At 39.9% G+C, this 18784-nt stretch overlaps 1 protein-coding gene and 1 long non-coding RNA gene across 2 annotated transcripts; both read left to right on the forward strand.

Moving 5' to 3' along the window:
- The first annotated feature begins 165 nt into the window (after window positions 1-165).
- LOC107281070 (uncharacterized) lies at window positions 166-5278 on the forward strand. Its single transcript, XR_001545967.3, has 5 exons — window positions 166-318; window positions 462-546; window positions 1198-3542; window positions 3625-3664; window positions 4928-5278. It is a non-coding gene; the product is annotated as an uncharacterized lncRNA (long non-coding RNA).
- Window positions 5279-16232: 10954 nt separating this feature from the next.
- LOC4338034 (ATP-dependent 6-phosphofructokinase 6) lies at window positions 16233-18380 on the forward strand. Its single transcript, XM_015782143.3, has 3 exons — window positions 16233-16645; window positions 16742-17864; window positions 17949-18380. Exons 1-3 carry the CDS (start codon window positions 16371-16373, stop codon window positions 18177-18179), a joined length of 1629 nt encoding a protein of 542 aa, XP_015637629.1. The 5' UTR covers window positions 16233-16370; the 3' UTR covers window positions 18180-18380.
- Window positions 18381-18784: the final 404 nt, after the last annotated feature.

Here is an 18784-nt window from a genome sequence, read left to right on the forward strand (position 1 = left end):
CAAGTGTAAGCTGCGGACTAAAAGCGGGCCGAAACGAAGAACGAATTGGGCCCTTAAGCCCAAAATATTCTCGACCCAAAAAGAAGCCCAGAATATTATCGGCCCAATAGCCCATTGGTGAGCCGTCTCCTCGGCTTCTTCTCCACCTCTCTCTCTTCTCGAGGCGGGAAATTCTAGCGCGCATTGGGGAGGGGAAAGGGCGCGGCTCCCGCGCTATTGAAAGCCCCAACGCCAAGAACCCTAACTGCTCACTGCTGCGCTGCCGTCCACCGACGCATTCATCGCCGGCGATCACTAGCAGAGGCACAAGAGGAGGAGGTCAGTTCAGTTGTAAAAATGGCTTTCTTTTCTTTCTCTCTTTCTTTCTTTCTTTCTTTTTAATCAATGGTCCCAATCGGATGTCGCTGTTAACTTGCCATGGAAGATGATGGATTTGGTCGTTTGTGATTGTGGTTGTGCAGATCCCCTGGAGTTGCTTCCAAATCCGCTGGGTGGATTTCAGATGATCCAAGCCATTTCTTGATTTCGAAGGATCAGATTAAGCAGGTTAGTTCTTCCCCATCTGCAGAATGAGTGCGCAAATCATACCGAATTAATTACTCTCTCGCAGGCACATCAATACATTCAGACCTATACCGCTTGGTGACATTTTTATTGTATCATTGGGGTATTATAATAAATAGTCCTTCATTGAAGAATAAACATCTTGTGTGAAAACATACCTCATTTGGAAGCAGATTAATACGAATAGTTATATATTTATTTTCTAGAAAATGTGAGTCTAATGTTTCCCGTAATCGATTGGATATGTCATTAGCAGATCAACGTCATAATGGTCCTGAAGCTAGGGGATCTGATGTTTATTGTATTGTAGAATGCTGTTTATAGTGCTGTGTTTATGGAAACTCTGATACTTTATGTTAATACTTTTATAGTTTCATCTGTTCCATAGATTAAAAAAAGATATTCATATGTTCTGAAGTGAATTACTTTCTAGTACAACTATTAGACCTTTTTGTTTATATATGATTTTTTTTCTTCATTTTGCTAAATTATACAAGTACGGTTTTTAGATGAATTGGTTGTTAACGTCAGTGGTCCCTGAATTTTAATTAAGTTGCCACCCCATCAACTCGTTAAGTAATTTGCTTCTTGCATTCCTTTGTTTCCCTAAAAGTATCAAAATTATTTTGATAGGAATGGAAAGGTACTTTAAACCTATAAAAAAAACTTCTGGGACCAAAGGGGATGTAGCAGAAGATGAGAATCCTAAAGCAGAGGTAGCAAAGAAACCTCGTGTAGGTATTGTTCTTAATCTGGATGATGTTGTTGCTGATCCAGGCCTCCGTAGGCCTATTGAGGAATATGATGTGGGAATCAGAGATCAGGTGAGAACAAAATATCTGCTTATGGGTCCATGTCAACCAGCCGGTCACAAATTTCCTAGGAAGCAGCAGGGAGATGGTTCAAGGAGTTTTATCGAAGCGTGGTTCAAGAGGTTTGATTGATTGGAATACAGTGTGGAGAAAGATGCAGCCTATTGTTTTTACTGTTATCTCTTTAAGAAGCCTGGGGTTGGTAAATCTGGGAGTGATGTCTTCTCGAAATCTGGTTTCCAAAACTGGAAGAAAGCATCAGAATCCTTTGCCGGGCATGTTGGTGGAGTTAACAGTATTCACAATAATGCAAGGCGGCGTTGTGAGGATTTCAAAACATCAAGACGAATCGCAACTCCTGAGAGACCTTGCATGAATGCTATTTTGGATGTTGCAAGACTTCATCTGAAGTTGGGTATTGCCTTTTGTGGACCTGAAGCCATTCTTGGAAATAAAGGAAATTTTCTGGAGATGCTTGACTGGTTAAGAAGTTTTTCTGAGTCTGTTGACCATGCATTTAAGGAACATGCTGTTGTTTTCAATGAAATGACTTCTCCAGAGATGCAAGCTATTTTCGTAAAATCATGTGTAGAAATGACCACACAGGTCATTGTTGATGAGATTGGAGATGGTTATTTCTCGGTACTTATTGATACGCCTCACGATACACTGATGGTGGATAGAATGTCTGTTATTGTGAGGTTTGTTAACCGCCAAGGGCAGGTTATTGAAAGATTAATTGGAGTGGAGTATACTACTGGTGATACAGGACCTTTGATGAAGTTAGCTTTGGATGGTTTGTTTGCTCGTCTTGGTCTATCTATTTCTAAACTAAGAGGGCAAGGATACAATGTAGCCTCAAATATGCGAGAAGAATTTGATGAGCTGAAGTCAATAATTCTGAAGGAAAATCCACACGCTTATTATATCCACTGTTTTGCCAACCGGTTCCAGTTGGCGGTTGTATCCATTGCACGGAGCAATAAAGTTGTTGGTGATTTCCTCTATTATGTCGATAAGATTGTTAGGGCAGTGGGTGATTCTTGCAGAACCAAGGATGCAATGCTTCAAGAGCTATATGGAAAGATTAGGGAAAAAATAGTCAGAGGTGATGCTCTACCTAAAATTGGAATGCACCCAGAGAATGACCTTTCAGGTCCTGCTCATACACGTTGGGGCTCGTACAGTACAACTTTACTCAATCTACTTACAATGTGGGATGTAGTGTTGGATACACTAGTGACTATGTGCGACAAGGGTATTTATCCTGAACCAGGAAGTATACCATCAGATATGATAGAACAAATGGAGAGCTTTGAATTTGTGTTTGTCTTGCATCTAATGATACGTGTATTGATCTGGACTGATGATTTGTCATGTCTGCTGGAACGTAAAGGTAAATACATTGTGAACCCATTGGAGTTGATCACTTCTGTGAAAAATATTTTGCAAGACTTAAAGGAGAATCAGTGGGTTGACCTTTTAGAAGAAGTAAAGAGATTTTGTATTCTGAAGTCTATTCCGGTGCCAAGTATGGATGATAGCATACCAGTTAGGGGACGCTCGAGGCATAGGGGGCTAGTTGTTACTTGTCATCAGCAGTATTACGTTGAGACTTTCATTGCTTTGATTGACTTGGTAACTTCTGATATGAACAATAGGTTCAGTAAGACTTTTATGGATCTATTGAGATGTTTTGCTTGCTTTGATCCAGATGACTCTTTCTCCCAATTTGATGTGGACATGCTTCTCAGTCTTGCTGATATTTACTCTGCTGATTTCTCAATGACTGATCGTGAAATTCTCAGAGAACAACTTCACATGTTCATTATCCATGTCAGAAATACTGCTGATTTTTCAAGCTGCAATGATCTTGCAACTCTGGCCCTGAAGATGGTCCAAACTGAAATGCATGTAGCATTCCCACTGGTTTATCGACTCATTGAATTGTTATTGGTTTTGCCAGTAGCAACACCAACAACTAAAAGAGCCTTCTCAGCAAGGAACATCTTTGAGGAAGACTTTTGTGATAACAGAAGTGGTGACTGGTTGAGTGACACGATGTTATGTTGTGTTGAGACAGAGATTTTGGCAGGGATTAAAAATGAAAATATTTTACAGCATTTTGAAAGAACGAGGAGCAAAAGAAATTAAGCCATCTTAGTGGTATGCTTTACGATGTGAATCAAACTGTTGTGTGTTCTTATTATCCAATAGTGCTAAATCTATATGGTTTATTGCCATGTAGGTTGCTTTTGGGCATTTGGCTTTTCTTCAAGATGGTGAAGGTGGGTCATGATGACGTGCGTATATACACTGTTTTTTCCATTAAGAGTTTCGCATGCAATCCACAGTAATGAACCGTTCTCACTAAATGCATGTCAAATTACCATCTTCTCGGTAAGCTGAACTGTGATGCAGTGGCAACGATTATCAAGTGACTTGGTCTGGGAGGAGATTTCTTATAAAAATTAACTGCACAGCTGCTTGAATTGCAATATCATACAACTGTAATCATTCCTTAACTGCAATTGTTCTTTTTATTAAAATAAGTTTTCATTTAACTGCAATGAGGTAGTCCTCAACTGCCTTCCTCCCTAAAGCTAGGGTCCAGTCAGCTGAAATCTTGTTTCTTCAGTCCTTTCCAAAGCTTAGATCGGTCAGCACTATGAGTATTCATCATGTGCACTTGTGAACCTTTGGGATTATCTAAGTACACATAAAGAGGCGGCTTTGGTTCCTTGGAAGTTAGAGCATTGCTTTGTTATATGGTCTACTCCCATCTTGTAGAACTTATGATTCATTGATCAATGATGTCTAGTTCCTCAATCCTCCAGTTTTTAACCAAATGCGAAGTTGACTGTTACCAGTTCTGTCGATTTGCTGATGTACCCCTTGTCACATGACTTGGCATGTTTGTTACCTAATACCTATCCTCACCTGATTTGCCTCCTAAACCATTTGGTTTAAGGCAGCCCGAAAGATCAAACCAAACTCACCATTAGGATATTAAAACACAAGCTATTAAATGTTCCTCAAAACAAAATATTGTTCCCCAACTTGTGCATCTATCTGGTGTCTGGATAGTCTTAATGCTATCTCAAGCAGTATCATGTCCATGGCTAAATTGGCAGTATCGCGATGATCGATGAGTCAATAGCATGGAAAGAGCTGAAGCGCAAGTCTGGTTCGAATTTTGGTCACACAAATCATGTCTTGAGTAGTTCCCTATGTTTTTGTCCATCCCTTTTCTTTTTCCTTTTTTCCTTCCTCTTTGCTTCCTTCTGTGTTTCATTTGTTGTTGAAAATCTATTCTCTCTTGGTGCAAAGATACTCAGCTCTGTTGTGTATCCTCTAAAGATATGGGGCATTGGGACCTTGCGTTGATGCTTCATTTTCCTTTTTATTTTGTCATGTTTGTAAATGTAGATAGCTTCAGTTCCTTGATTTGAACATAATATCTCCATAATTGACCCAATCGAAAAAACTTTGATTCCTGTACTATAATCATGCTACTGAAGGGCTGTTTTGTTTTAATTTATTCTTTGCAGTGACAATGTCGAGGCTTGAGTTCTGAATGCTGCTACTGAGATCCTCTATAAGAAGCAATGCATGCTGATGATTGGGTGACTTTTGATGCTGTCTAAATTGTGGACAGTCAAATGTATCGTCTTGATCATATATTCGTATTATGTGTCTCAAGAAGTTTATTAGTATTAGTATTGCCCTGGTAATGGTAATGTAGAAACTAGGAAAAGTAAAATCACTTGACTTCTGAATGTTGCCAAAAAAATCCTCTTTGGATAAATATTGTGCCTGATGCTTACCTTCAGGGCAGAGCTTCATGTCAGCAAACCTGTCGTGTAAGTTTGAGGTTTGATTTCTCCTGATTGTGTTCCATCCATGCATCTGGATTGTGCCTCTTGAGTTTTCGAGCTTCTCCGGTGCTTACAGTTATTTTATATATTCATTTATTCTGCAGAAAATTTCATATTTGGAAAATTCTGCTACGTAGTTTCCGACTATGATGGACTGATGGTGTAATAGATTTTTTTTTTCAACAGAGCAGGAATAACCTTTATAGTATCTCAGAAAAAAAAATAATAGCTGATCATCAAGAGCATGCATTCATATTTTAGCATTTCTTCTGAAGGTCCAGTTCTTGCATGACTTTATATGTTAATCTGTTATGTTCAATGCTTACATTAGTGATAGAAAGCATCACTTTTTTTTATGATTATGTCAACAAATAAAACTATTGCAACACTAGAAAGTACTGTAAGTATCAAGGTTCTTTTCGGCTTGTTTTCGGCTATATGGTAATCTTGAACATTTGCTATGGTATTTTTTTCAAATGATCACTTTTGTCAGTCGAAAACCTGTTGTGATTCTCTAGAAAACACCACCTCTTCCCGTTGATCCTCTGAAGTAGATAGGGTAGAAAGCTGAAAAGAAATGAACAAATGTTCTGTTTCTGAAACTAAAACGAATGTTCCGTTCTGTTGCACAAGACTAGAAATTTGCACGGTTTGACCACGGTCCTTGATCCGCTTTCCCATCATTATTGACCTGAACCTTGATCATTGACAGTATCTGGTTTTTCACCCCTGGAATGTAGAAGTAGAAGAGAAGACACTGAATATGATTAGCATGGCAAAGTGACAAATTAGCTCCTCTTCTGTGGTTTTTGTATCTTAGCTACTCTTCCAATTGGGAATGTATGTCCAGGTGGGATCAAGCAGAGGCTGACCATTGCATCGTGTAAAAAGAATTACTTGCTGCTGTCTTGTAGCTGATCAAGCAGTATTCAAACTTTATACTTAATATGAATTTCTTTACCGCAAAACATACGATTTTTTTAAAATAATCATATACTTAAATTTTAAAAAAGAAACTAATTTCTTGAATAAACCCAAGTATTCTGAGTGCCAATATTCATGAGAACAATGATTTGCCTAAGAACGGTTTTAAGCCGGTGTAGCAACATAGTCTTTCGTAGTTAAAAGGTTCAGATCAAAATAACAAGTTACGGCAGAAATCATTTTTAAAAGTATATTGAAAAAGTTATGGAGAATTTAAAATATATCACCGCAACACATCTAGAATATCCAAATTCCAAAGAGTTCTTCACACGCATACCAAACTCTTCTGGATTCCCTAACCTGGTGAAGCCGGCCCATTGTTATGGACCATGGAACATCTAGACTGTGACAGCAGAAACATGCCATCTTCCTTCAGAAAAAAAAAAAAGCAGAGACAACAAGCCATGCAAATTCTCCTTCCTCCTACATGTCATGTGTCCAGAGCTTTGACCCTATGAATCTGTGATTGTGACAGAAGAAACATCAAGGAGGAAGAGGATTTTTTTTATACATAAAATAAAAGGGGAGGAAAAGGAAGCAACATGGGAAGCAACATGAGGCTGCTGCCCATTTTGTGTCAAGATGACAACTGCAATTGCAAAAGCTGGTCTTTGCATCTGCAATAATAAAACTGAATGGTTGGACGGTTGGTTGGTAGTGAGAGGCGCCGGCGTTTTTCTGCAGCTGCTTTGTTTAGAGAAAGAGACCCATGGTTTTAGATCTCTTGTGTTACTTCTATTAAAATGTGGTGTTCATGATTTTGTTTGCTTTTCTTTCTTTCGTTCAGAAAAAAGATTTTGTTTGCTTCCTTCCGGGTCAAAGTATCACAAGGAAATTTGATACATGAGCACGCTTATCGCCAGACATGTGGGGGAATCAAAAGTTGGTTGTTTTGCTCTGATGACCAATTCTCCAGTACTTCTAAATTCAAACAAAAGAGAGAAATGATTTTGTGGCAATAAAAATATCATTTTATAGTATTAATGGTCTCGAGTATATTTTTTTGTGAAAATTATTTTTGGAGGTAATTGTGATGTAGACTGCGGTTTAAGTTGTACCTGAAAGAGGACCGTGCCTACTTGAGGGAACCGTATCCTCTGACATTATAGAGTAATGTCACAGCGTGATATTCCTTAATCCGCTCCATCCATTCTAAATCAACGGCCACAGATTAATTGCTATCTAACTAATCAAACTAATTAACAGATTGTGTAGGTGTGTACTTAATAGGTGGGAAGGAATTTTTTTTTGTTAGCACTAAAGCAGTCTCCTCATCTTCATTAAACATTAACCCATCGGCTTGTATATTCAGAATTGCGCCGTTCTAACGGAGGATGGCAGCACAAAATTGATGCACATGATTCACTTCCTCCAGGATAATGTGCTAATCGCTCCATCTAACAAGTGAAACCTAATTATCATCATGTGCTAGTAACTTGCGGATTCTTCCACCAGTCAACAACGATGTTTGCCTCTTGAAAATGCAATATTTGATCTAGGGACAATTTATAACTACACAATCCACTAATTAGTTTGATTAATTACATGCCAAATAATCTATGACTGTTGATTTAGAATGGATGGTGTGGATTGAAAGAATGTCACACCGTGACATTATTGTGACATTATTGTGTAATGTCAGAGAATACGGTTCCTACTCGAGGACATTAAGAATTTTGAGTTAAGATAGTTGACGAAATATGGACGGTTAATTAATAATGTGAAAGTGGAACAATGGTCTTCTTGGAATAGAGTACATATGGTCCATCGGTCATGCAGATCTAGATTATATATATAGGCAGTTAATTAATAATGGCTGAAAGAATAAGTCACTATGTTTTTCTTTTGGAGAGCTATTATGTATATTCAGGCATGTGTGCTGAAATGTATGTTTACGTGTTTGTTTTTCCTCGTGTCACATATAAAAATAGATTTTGTTCTCTTAAATAGATGAAATTTGGGCACAACAATAAATATGATTTTATTTTTTACACACTGTTTATGAAATATCAACAAAGAATGAAAAATACACTATTTTTCGCACCACGAGTACGATTCTGCTTTTTTTTAAGTATACTTAATTAACATCTCGCTTTCACTATGGCGTATCTAGATTTCAGTTGCCTGAAACATCGCTGATTTTTTAATGCATCTTCCAATCAGGAATCAAATAAACCTTGAACAAGGCAAGGTTTGCTTCTTTCAAGGCCTTGACGAATGAAACAAAGTCTCTACCTAGTTTCATAATTATTGATGTTTTAAGCAATGATATAGTTTTTAAAATATATTTTCCACTATATTTTTTTATTATAATATATATATATATATATATATTAACTTTCATTATATTACTTTGTAAGATATATATATATATATATATATATATATATATATATATATATATATATATATATATATATATATATATATATATATATATATATATATATATATATATATATATATATATATATATATATATATCATTCTAGTGGCTTTAGAATAAATATTTTTAAAGTTATCGATAGTTAAAGTTATAAAATTTGATTTCAAACTAATTCAAAACGTCAGGAATTATAAATCAGAGGAGTACTTTTTAAAAATGAAACTTGACATGATTATTTCCTTGTGTAACACAAAGTAGTCCTAAATTTAAAAAAGAAAAAGAAAAAAAAATTATATTCATATTTCCGAGTATGCTTTTGTAAAAAAAACTATTTTTAAAGGAAATTATCACAAAACTATGTGGATTATGGTTTAAGCTGTACCCCAAGAAAGGACCATGGACAATTAATAAATGTGAAAATGGCACTGTGGTCTCTTGGAAATAGATTATGGTCATGCATATTCTAGATTATAGCTAATTGTCGCAAGAATTAGCTGTTCTTATAGATTATGTGCCACGGATTTATTTCTAGATTTATGGTGTATTTTTGTTTTCTTAAACATATGAAATTTGAGCAATAATAAACTATAATGATTTATTTTTCACTAACTTATCTATTAAATATATTGCATATTCAGCTGATGCGTCCGTGGTTGCACCGCAGCTAGTACCAATAGTGTTGCGCGCACACAGCGGCAACGTAGCCATAGCCGTAGCCACAGCTGCCCGCCTGTCGAACAGGCCTTATAAATGTTTATTAATTCTCTACACTATAAAAAGGCTACCATGACACAAGTACAATTCTGATTTTTTTTTTCTCCTCGAGTACTTAACTAACATTTCACTTTCACCACAAATAGTAAATATTAGGTCACTTATCTGACTTTTGAGATGGGAAACATCGCTGACGTTTTTATGTTTCTTCCAAACAGCAAGCAAATAAGAGCACACCTTCAACAAGGCAAGGTTTGCTTCTTTCTAGACCTCGACTAACACAAGAAACTCTGTAACTCTTTTTTAAAACGCAACTTGATCCGATTAATTAATTTCTAACCCTCACATATACTCCAAGTAATGGCGTTTGTTGCAAGCAGGAACAATTCATAGGAAGACATGTAACGAACAAGAATTTAAAGTTGACATCTACAGTAGTATTTTACTTGGTCTACGAAATGGAATAATTGTACTCCAACTTTGCATTCTCACGGAAACGGCTTCGTTTAGCCGCAGCAGGACAGCATGAGAAATTAAAATAGCAAATTAAACCAAAACGGTTGCATCACTCCTCCTAGATAAATATTCTAGAAAAAACATACTAGATCTTAGAAAAATATACGTTAGGAGCGTCATTCTAATTGATGGCAGTAGAAATTCAATTCTCAAAAGAGAAAGTCATACTCGATACTTCTGCAACTCGCAATTAAATTTTCAGTCTAAAAAAATTAATTTTCATCCTAATCGTCAATACAACTTAGAATAATCGGTCCCATCATACGTAACAGTTCACTAAAACTTGAACCAAGTAAAATAAAATCCTCAAAACAGCATAGTTTTGTTCCTAGTGGTATCCAGTGGCCCTTTCATATTTACTATCTTTGTTGCAAATGTTTTTATTTCAGGGACCCAAACGTACATAGATATATAACCGGTTAAATATTTTATCCAGATAAATCTGAGATATCATTATGTAGCTTGCCTTGGACTGGATTCAAAAACTTCAATCATTTTCTATTTACTCTGTTTAAGCTGACCAGTTTATAAAATGATTTACAAAAATGTATACAACCTCTCACTGATTATGGTATTATCGGTGCATTTTTTACTAAAGGTTGAACTATTTGGTGTCCTCTTAATTTCTTTGTAGTACAATACAAAAGTAAACCCTTTTTCCATGAACAACAAGTAGAACTTGTTTTGGTGAGTTCTAAACGGAGCATTTCTTTCTAGCAAGGAAGCAGAGGCGTACATCAAATGAGTAACTATCACAGGGAAGTTGGATTCGGTACGGTTGACCAATGGCCATGAGAAAATTGGTACAACATAATGACCATATCATGCTAATAATAATGATAGCTTGTTAAACTCTATTATCTTTGTGAGGGTTTCCGCCGTCCATTAAGAAAAATATATAATAATCTCTATTTTTTAATATATGATGTTATTGATTTTTAATATGACGTCTGATCATTCCTCTTATTAAAATTTTAGTGTAAATATAAAAAAATATTAGTCATGCTTAAAGCAACTTATTACTAAAACAGTTCATAACAAAATAAATAAAAAACACATAGTGTCTTTTTATAGTTTTTTAATAAGACGAATGCCATCTATTTAAAAATGGTGTTTTGCAAACCAGGAGTCCAGGCCAAGTTGATCTAATGCTACTACTGTATTTTGAAACAGGAGAACAGGAGACGAAGCATCAGAAATTCAGATGTACACATTACGCAAATTGTTTGGTCGCGTCGAAATGCAGGCACCGAAAAAGGTGGATGCATGCACTGTTTGAGGAGGCTGAGAGTAGCTATCTGTGTGCCCGGACGGTTTCGCGCATTATTAGTTTTTTTCGCAGAAAACAAAGTATTTATGAAAACTATAAGGTGAGTAAAAAATCAAAATTAATTAAGACATGCTTTATAAATTAATGTGTGTAAAGTTGTAGTATGCACTGGCTAGCTAGTAGTATTTAATTTAAGAGTATTCTTAGTGCCTTATAACTATATCAATATTTACTTAATTATGTTCTCACGTTTTAGTCTTCGACACCTCTCCCATGCAAAGCCTCATGATTAATTTTTCTAACTATATATTTATAAAAATGTAATCGTATAGAAGTGTTTTTTCATGATAAACCTACCAATAACATTTTCTCATATTAAATTCTAATGATCAAGTAATTATTTAAGTTTTCGATATTTGATTGAACGTATTCTTGCACGTCATACACATCAATTTGAGTACGAAGGTTACTTCTCTATACCATCTATAAAACAATATTAGATATGGCCCTTACGTCATATTAATTGTTCTTCTCTATTACAAGTAGGCCAACCACACCAATGACAGGTTTCGCTCACTTTTGTAATTGAGTGAAAACTAAACTTAGTTATAAGCGTTGAAAGATGGGTATAGATGTTTTGCCACAAAAAAAAAGACATAGTATTGCTTGAAACAGGTGTTTCGATGTACATGAAAAAGACAAAAGAATTTGATGTACAGATAAATGCATTTTGAACATTGAAATCATAAACCTTTTGTGCTAGAATTCTTTCAAATAAATTAAGAGAGAAAGAGAGAAGATGCATTTTGGACATTCAAACAAATTAACTTATTGTTAAACCTTAGACTAAAATTCTTTCAAACATGCAAAAAGTTTATGATCTGTTGATTAAAATTCCTTCATTATAAACCCTCCGATCCAAATTAAGGCCTCACGTAATTTTTTTTCTTTGGAACTAATTCCTCTGCTTTTCTACAAAATAATTTTATTGAAAAAGAAGTCTTAGTGGGAATCTAGAAAAAGCTCACTTATCCAAACTGTCATAGGTTGACATGTAATCTGGCTAGGGCAGTCGACTGGATCAACTTGCCGACTTGATAAGTTCTATTCGAGTGATTGATAGCTTATAAACACAGCCAGAGACATATCATGAACTTAATTGATTAACTAAAAACTACAAGTTGCTATTTCTTTTTCTTGATACAAACCAAACATGGATTCGATCTTGTCAACGTGTCAGGGGTATATATTTTTATTCTCTTTGCAGAAAAAAAACTATGTTAATTTCATAAACTGTCTTTTTGGTTGGAGACAAAAATTTTAAAGGAAGTCTAAATTTCTATGAATTGGAGTATATACTTCGGAAAATACACAGAAGATGTGCATATTCTCCTTCCTAGTGAAACTATGAACAGCATAGCTCCAACAAATTTGGCGTCCATTGTTTTTTCCCCTTCTTGGTTTTGTCAATGAAACTAATATATACGACACAATGGTATCAAGGAACGGAGATTCTTGCAAGTCAAATAAACCGGTTCTCCCATTCTAGGGTTCTTTGGAATTTGGTATCCAATGGGCATGCCCAAGGGAATACTAAAGATGCAAACACAAGCCATGGGAATTGAATATATATAGCTCCAAATAAGTGTAGGGTTCAATTAGGGAAGGTTGTACGTCTTGTGTCCAAACTCGAGAGTAGATTCTACGCGAGGATCCAATTAAAGCATATGCTTGATATGATTGTTCCAGATAGATTTTTATATTTTGGCTTAACATGTCTTCAAACTTGCCAATGATTCCAAGTTGCGGCTTAATAGGAATTGGATGGGAATAAATGAGCGGTATTAGAGAAGCACCGGTGTGCATGGTGGTAAAGTTATGTCATTGACTTTATTCATTAGAGTTCGAATTTTAGTCTCCACTAATATTACTCATGCATAGGGTGCACTTTTAATAGGATCTTAGTGAGAATAAGGATGCGCCGTTTGTCTGTCTTTTTAACATGTGTTAATAGTGAGTGTCTTTTTAACATGTGTTAATAGTGAGTGTTTTCGGGTGTGTGAGTATGGTGTACATTTGTAGTGGTTTACATACATATATATCTTCCATGTGATAAAAAAATAGTGGTATTTATCACCTGAGGGCTGCTATAAAATGGGATCATGTTGCAACGGGATAGACATATTAATTATTCTCTTGCACGAGTATCACAGATATCAGGTTCTAGGTATCACAGGTACCGAGTAACAGGTATCACAGGTATATCAGGTACGGTCTCATAGAAGGATATTCCATTCCAACGGAATACCGTTGTCTAGATTTTCTGTCACCTTGCAAAAATTATAGAAGAGTTCATTAGCTCTTTACGAGTAGTACTTCGAGCCACAATATGGGAACACACTAACATTTACTTCCTCCGTACTTAAAAAATTATCTTTTTAGATTTAAAATTTGTTTTAAAAAATAGTTGTCACTCTGTATTACTATACTTGTCCCATTAATTACCTCATATTTATTTATTTATTGCCCTAACCCATCCTCTCCCTCTTAACCATGCATCATTTAATAACTTAATAACAGACACTTTAATATTTCTTTTTCAAACCTTCGTATATTATAAACAACCTATAATGATGACTATTTTGACACGGGAGTAGTACATTGTAGTACATCCATCCGAAAAGAATTTATATTTTTACATCAAGTCTAGATATAACTCGTAACTTATGTTGATACAGAGTAAGTAATAGTTTAGTTGCAGGGTAGTCATACCATAATTAGCTATAGCCACACCTTATTTCACATTTTTCTCGTGCAGAAAATGTCACTTGTTTTCGTTTCTTTCTCTTTTTTCCCCCAAAATTGACCAGTAGGTTAATTACGACAACACTCTTGGGAGGGTTGGACCAAGAAAAATATTTTAAGTCCTTTGGCGGCCACGACTCTCTTCGTCGCTCTTGGCCGTTCCGCTTCGTTCAATCCGGTGACGGTGAGCTTAACTTCCATTTCGATGGCTGCATGCGTCGTTGACCGATGGGTCCATGTGGGTCCCACCTGAAGCATGTAGTCCCAAGCCGAGTAGGGCCCACCAAGGCCTCGTTCCTACCACGTACGCAGCTGAGTCAACATTGAACGGCTCTTTACTGCCACTCAAACCTCGAATCTTTTTTTACCATAGTGGAGTAATATGACTTTCACCCAAGGGGTTAATTAATTATACTCAATTTGTACCTTAGAATCAGTTAATTCTTGTACTTTCCACAAATATCAATGTGGTGTAAAATACATACTACTCTATCCGTATCAAAATATATCTACAGTATTCCTCCCGTTTCATATTATAAGTTGTTTTGATTTATACAAGTCAAACAAATTTATTGAAAAATATAACACCATTTTCAACTCAAAACAAACAGTATTATGAAAATATATTCACTGCTATATTTAATAAAACTAATTTATTGTTATAAATGTTGCTAATTTTTTTCTTATAAATTTAATCAAACCTAAATAAATTTGCCTGTGAAAAAAGTCAAAGCAACATATAATATGAAACGGATAGGCTAATGAAAATATATTTATATTGTGAAACGGAGAAATTAATAAGGAACATTTTGCTACAATGCATCGTGACTTCGCGGTTTTAGCCTATAGGACACCGCGCGAAGTGACATTTAGGGAAGACACTATCAAAAGTTGAATATTTGCTGGTGGACACTGCACGCATTAAAATAATAAATGCCGGGTGAGGATGAGAGAAAAATCGTGTGAAATGTCTAAGATGTTCTTGGGCCCACAGCACTCCTATCTCTCCTCTCTCTATCCGGCAACGACAATAGCAAACGGTACCGGCGCTTCACTTGGCGGGGATTCAACAGCTCGCCTGGACGGGTACTCGCTCGATTCGCTTGGTGAGGCGAATGGCAGGTTCGTCGTGGATCTGCTCCACCGCTGTGGGGAGGAACCCCGGGAAACCTCCTCTACTCCTAGCGTTGTCGTTCGCACCGACATCGTCGATGGAGGCCGTGACCCTGACGCGCCGGCAAGGAGGAGGCGATGAGCAGCGGAGGCATTTGGATGCGCTCCTACGCTGCAATGCATGTGTGTGTAAGCGGAGGCCGTTTATAGGGCGCGAGAGGACGGCGAGGGCCACGTGGCTGCGGCTGCGGCACCGCATGGCGGCGCGGGGCCGGGGGCTGCGCGGGAGGACGGCGAGGGCCGCGTGGCTGCGGCTGTGGCACCGCAAGGCGGCGTGGGGCCGGGGGCTGCGCGGGAGGACGGCGAGGGCCGCGTGGCTGCGGCTGCGGCACCACACGGCGGCACGGGCGCGAGGGCTGCGGCACTGTTGCCGCCGGATAGAGAGAAGAGAGATAAGAGTGCTGACATGTGGGCCCAATTATATTTTTGACATTTCACATGAATTCTCTCTCCTCCTCGTCTGGAAATTATTATTTTAATGGGTGCGGTGTCCACCAGCAAATATCCAACTTTTAAATGTGTCTTCCTTAAAAGTCACTCCGCGTAGTGTTCTACGGCTAAAACCGCGAAGTCACGATGTCCTGTTGTAAAATTTGCCAATTAATAATTATGTGTCAGTCAGATATATTGTTATTCTCATAGAACTAAAACACTAAGTAGTATGAATATTTAGCGAGCAGAAAACCTCAAGAACCACCTCCAATTGAAAATAGTTGATGCCAGCCAATCTACTGTTAGTGACACAGGGTAGCAACTATCGTCAACTAGATCGTGTACTAGGAAAAAAACCAAAGAGGGACCATGGTCCAAAATTTTCAAGTGAAATTCACACTAAACCGAATACAAAATAACCACCCGTCGCTTAAAAAAGAACAGGTTCAGAGTGTTCAGTAGGTGAAAAAAAACGATGCGCGTGGAACAGTGAGCAAAAACGAATCTTCCCTTCAAACAAAAAAAAAAAAGGATCATTACAAAACTTTAAAGAGAATCTGAGAATACAATGGCTGAAGAAACCCACGCGCACGGCCGCACCCTCGAGCGAAGCCCCCCGTTTCTGTCCCACCCCGACTCCGCCTTCGCCTCGGCGTCGCGCGCGCGATATAAATTCCGCGCCCGATTAACCGCATCCCACACCAAACAGCACAATCTCAGTATCGGAATCATCTCACACTCTCCTCTAAATCCTCCCAATAAATCGATCCATCGAAACAGTTCGCTCTCGATTGATTTGATTTGATTTGTTGTCTGCTCGTCTGCTGCGAAGATCAATGGAGGCCGCCACGGTTGTCGCTGCTCCGATTCCGGCGGCGGATGCTGCCGCCAAGGCGCTGGAGAAGAAGCTCCTTGACCTGGAGTTGCCGCCGTTCCCGGCGCCGGCGAAGAAGGCCGCCGCCAAGGTGGTCGCTGCTGCTCCCAAGAAGAAGCTCGCCGGCGGCGCCGGCGGGTACGTCCTCGAGGACGTGCCCCACCTCACCGACTACCTCCCCAACCTCCCCTCCTTCCCCAACCCCCTCCAGAACCACCCCGCCTACTCCGTCGTCAAGTAAGCGAGCCTCCCCTCTTCTTCTTCTCCGACTCCGGCGATCTTTTTTCCCTTTTCGGATTATTCCAGGTTTGTAACTGTTCGATCGTTTTGCAGGCAGTACTTCGTGAACGCCGACGACACGGTGGCGAAGAAGATCGTGGTGCACAAGGGGAGCGCGCGGGGGACGCACTTCCGGCGAGCCGGGCCGCGGCAGCGGGTGTTCTTCCAGCCCGACGAGGTGTCGGCGGCTATCGTCACCTGCGGCGGGCTGTGCCCGGGCTTGAACACCGTCATCCGCGAGCTCGTCTGCGGCCTCCACGACATGTACGGCGTGACGAGCGTGGTGGGCATCGAGGGCGGGTACCGCGGGTTCTACGCGCGCAACACGGTGGAGCTCACCCCGCGCTCCGTCAACGGCATCCACAAGCGCGGCGGCACGGTGCTCGGCACGTCGCGCGGCGGCCAGGACACGGGCAAGATCGTCGACAGCATCCAGGACCGTGGCATCAACCAGGTGTACATCATCGGCGGCGACGGCACGCAGAAGGGCGCGGCGACGATCCACGCCGAGGTGCAGAGGCGCGGGCTCAAGTGCGCGGTGGTCGGCGTCCCCAAGACGATCGACAACGACATCGCCGTGATCGACCGCTCGTTCGGGTTCGACACCGCCGTGGAGGAGGCCCAGCGCGCCATCAACGCCGCCCACGTCGAGGCCGAGAGCGCCGAGAACGGCGTCGGCGTCGTCAAGCTCATGGGGCGGAACAGCGGCTTCATCGCCATGTACGCCACGCTCGCCAGCCGCGACGTCGACCTGTGCCTCATCCCGGAGTCCCCCTTCTACCTCGAAGGCAAGGGCGGCCTCCTCGAGTTCGCCGAGAAGCGGCTGCGCGAGAACGGCCACATGGTGATCGTCGTCGCCGAGGGCGCCGGCCAGGACGTGATCGCCAGGAGCATGCGCCTCGCCGACGCGCACGACGCGTCGGGCAACAAGGTGCTCCTCGACGTCGGCCTCTGGCTGTGCGCCAAGATCAAGGATCACTTCAAGAAGAAGGCGAATTTCCCCATCACGCTCAAGTACATCGACCCCACGTACATGATCCGCGCCGTGCCGTCCAACGCCTCCGACAACGTCTACTGCTCGCTGCTCGCCCACAGCGCCATCCATGGCGCCATGGCCGGGTACACCGGCTTCACCGTCGCACCCGTCAATGGCCGCCACGCCTACATCCCCTTCTACGTAAGCTTCGTCTCCTCTTCCTCCATTAATTCTTCTTTCGCCATGAATTCGAGCTGATTGAGATTGGGGAAATTTTTGCTGCAGAGGATCACGGAGAAGCAGAACAAGGTGGTCATCACGGACAGGATGTGGGCGAGGGTGCTCTGCTCGACGAACCAGCCGTGCTTCCTCAGCACGGAGGACGTCGAGAAGGCAGGGCAGGACGACGAGGAGCCGATCGTGCCGCTCGTCGAGGGCGAGAACTCGCTCGTCAAGGCGCCGCCGCTGCTGGCCAACGCCGGCGATCGCGCCGCCCTCTGCAACGGCGCCGCCTGAAGCTTGAAGAAGTAGCTACACGAAGAAGACGATCACACGGCCATGTTTGGTAGTGCGAAATTCACAGAAATGTTTATGTAATTGTAGGATTTTTTTTTCTTTAGATTCTTTTTGCTCATTCATTTTTCGGCTTGCCGGTATAGAGGAAGTATTGACAAAATGAGAATAATTGAAAGTTTATGTGGCAATTGTTTGCAAAAATTTTGTTTGTTTATTTAGAGGTATGTATTCCCGAAATTTGCATCCATAACAAGTCAAGTCCAAGATTTTACATAACCTTTAATTATCAAATCAACATAAGTGTGGTGATGAAGTCGTGCTGCATGATTTCACACCTAATGTTTAAATCATGATGACCATACAAATTCAGTGATGTCATTTAAGATACAGATCGATAAGATGTATCACTAATTTCTGCCTCTTTAAACTTATGTTAAGAAGGCGATCTCACAGATAATAACAAGAACATAATATAACCTATTATCATCAACATATCAGACAACATATATGTGCATCGCAAGGTCGTCACAACCTCGTAACAAATTCATGGTGAATAAATGCAAGCAGACCAGTACATGAGAAGCTTCTAGGGACTGGCCCACTAG

This window comes from Oryza sativa, chromosome 5, assembly GCF_034140825.1.
Source record: "Oryza sativa Japonica Group chromosome 5, ASM3414082v1".
Lineage (NCBI taxonomy): Eukaryota > Viridiplantae > Streptophyta > Magnoliopsida > Poales > Poaceae > Oryza > Oryza sativa.

What these genes read in the sequence shown, in the direction of transcription:
- LOC4338034 (XM_015782143.3), top strand. Translation starts at nt 16,371, where the DNA reads ATGGAGGCCGCCACGGTTGTCGCTGCTCCGATTCCGGCGGCGGATGCT. An exon ending in CCCGCCTACTCCGTCGTCAA is followed by an intron (nt 16,646 to 16,741) that starts GTAAGCGAGCCT and finishes ATCGTTTTGCAG; the next exon opens with GCAGTACTTCGTGAACGCCG. An exon ending in ACGCCTACATCCCCTTCTAC is followed by an intron (nt 17,865 to 17,948) that starts GTAAGCTTCGTC and finishes TTTTTGCTGCAG; the next exon opens with AGGATCACGGAGAAGCAGAA.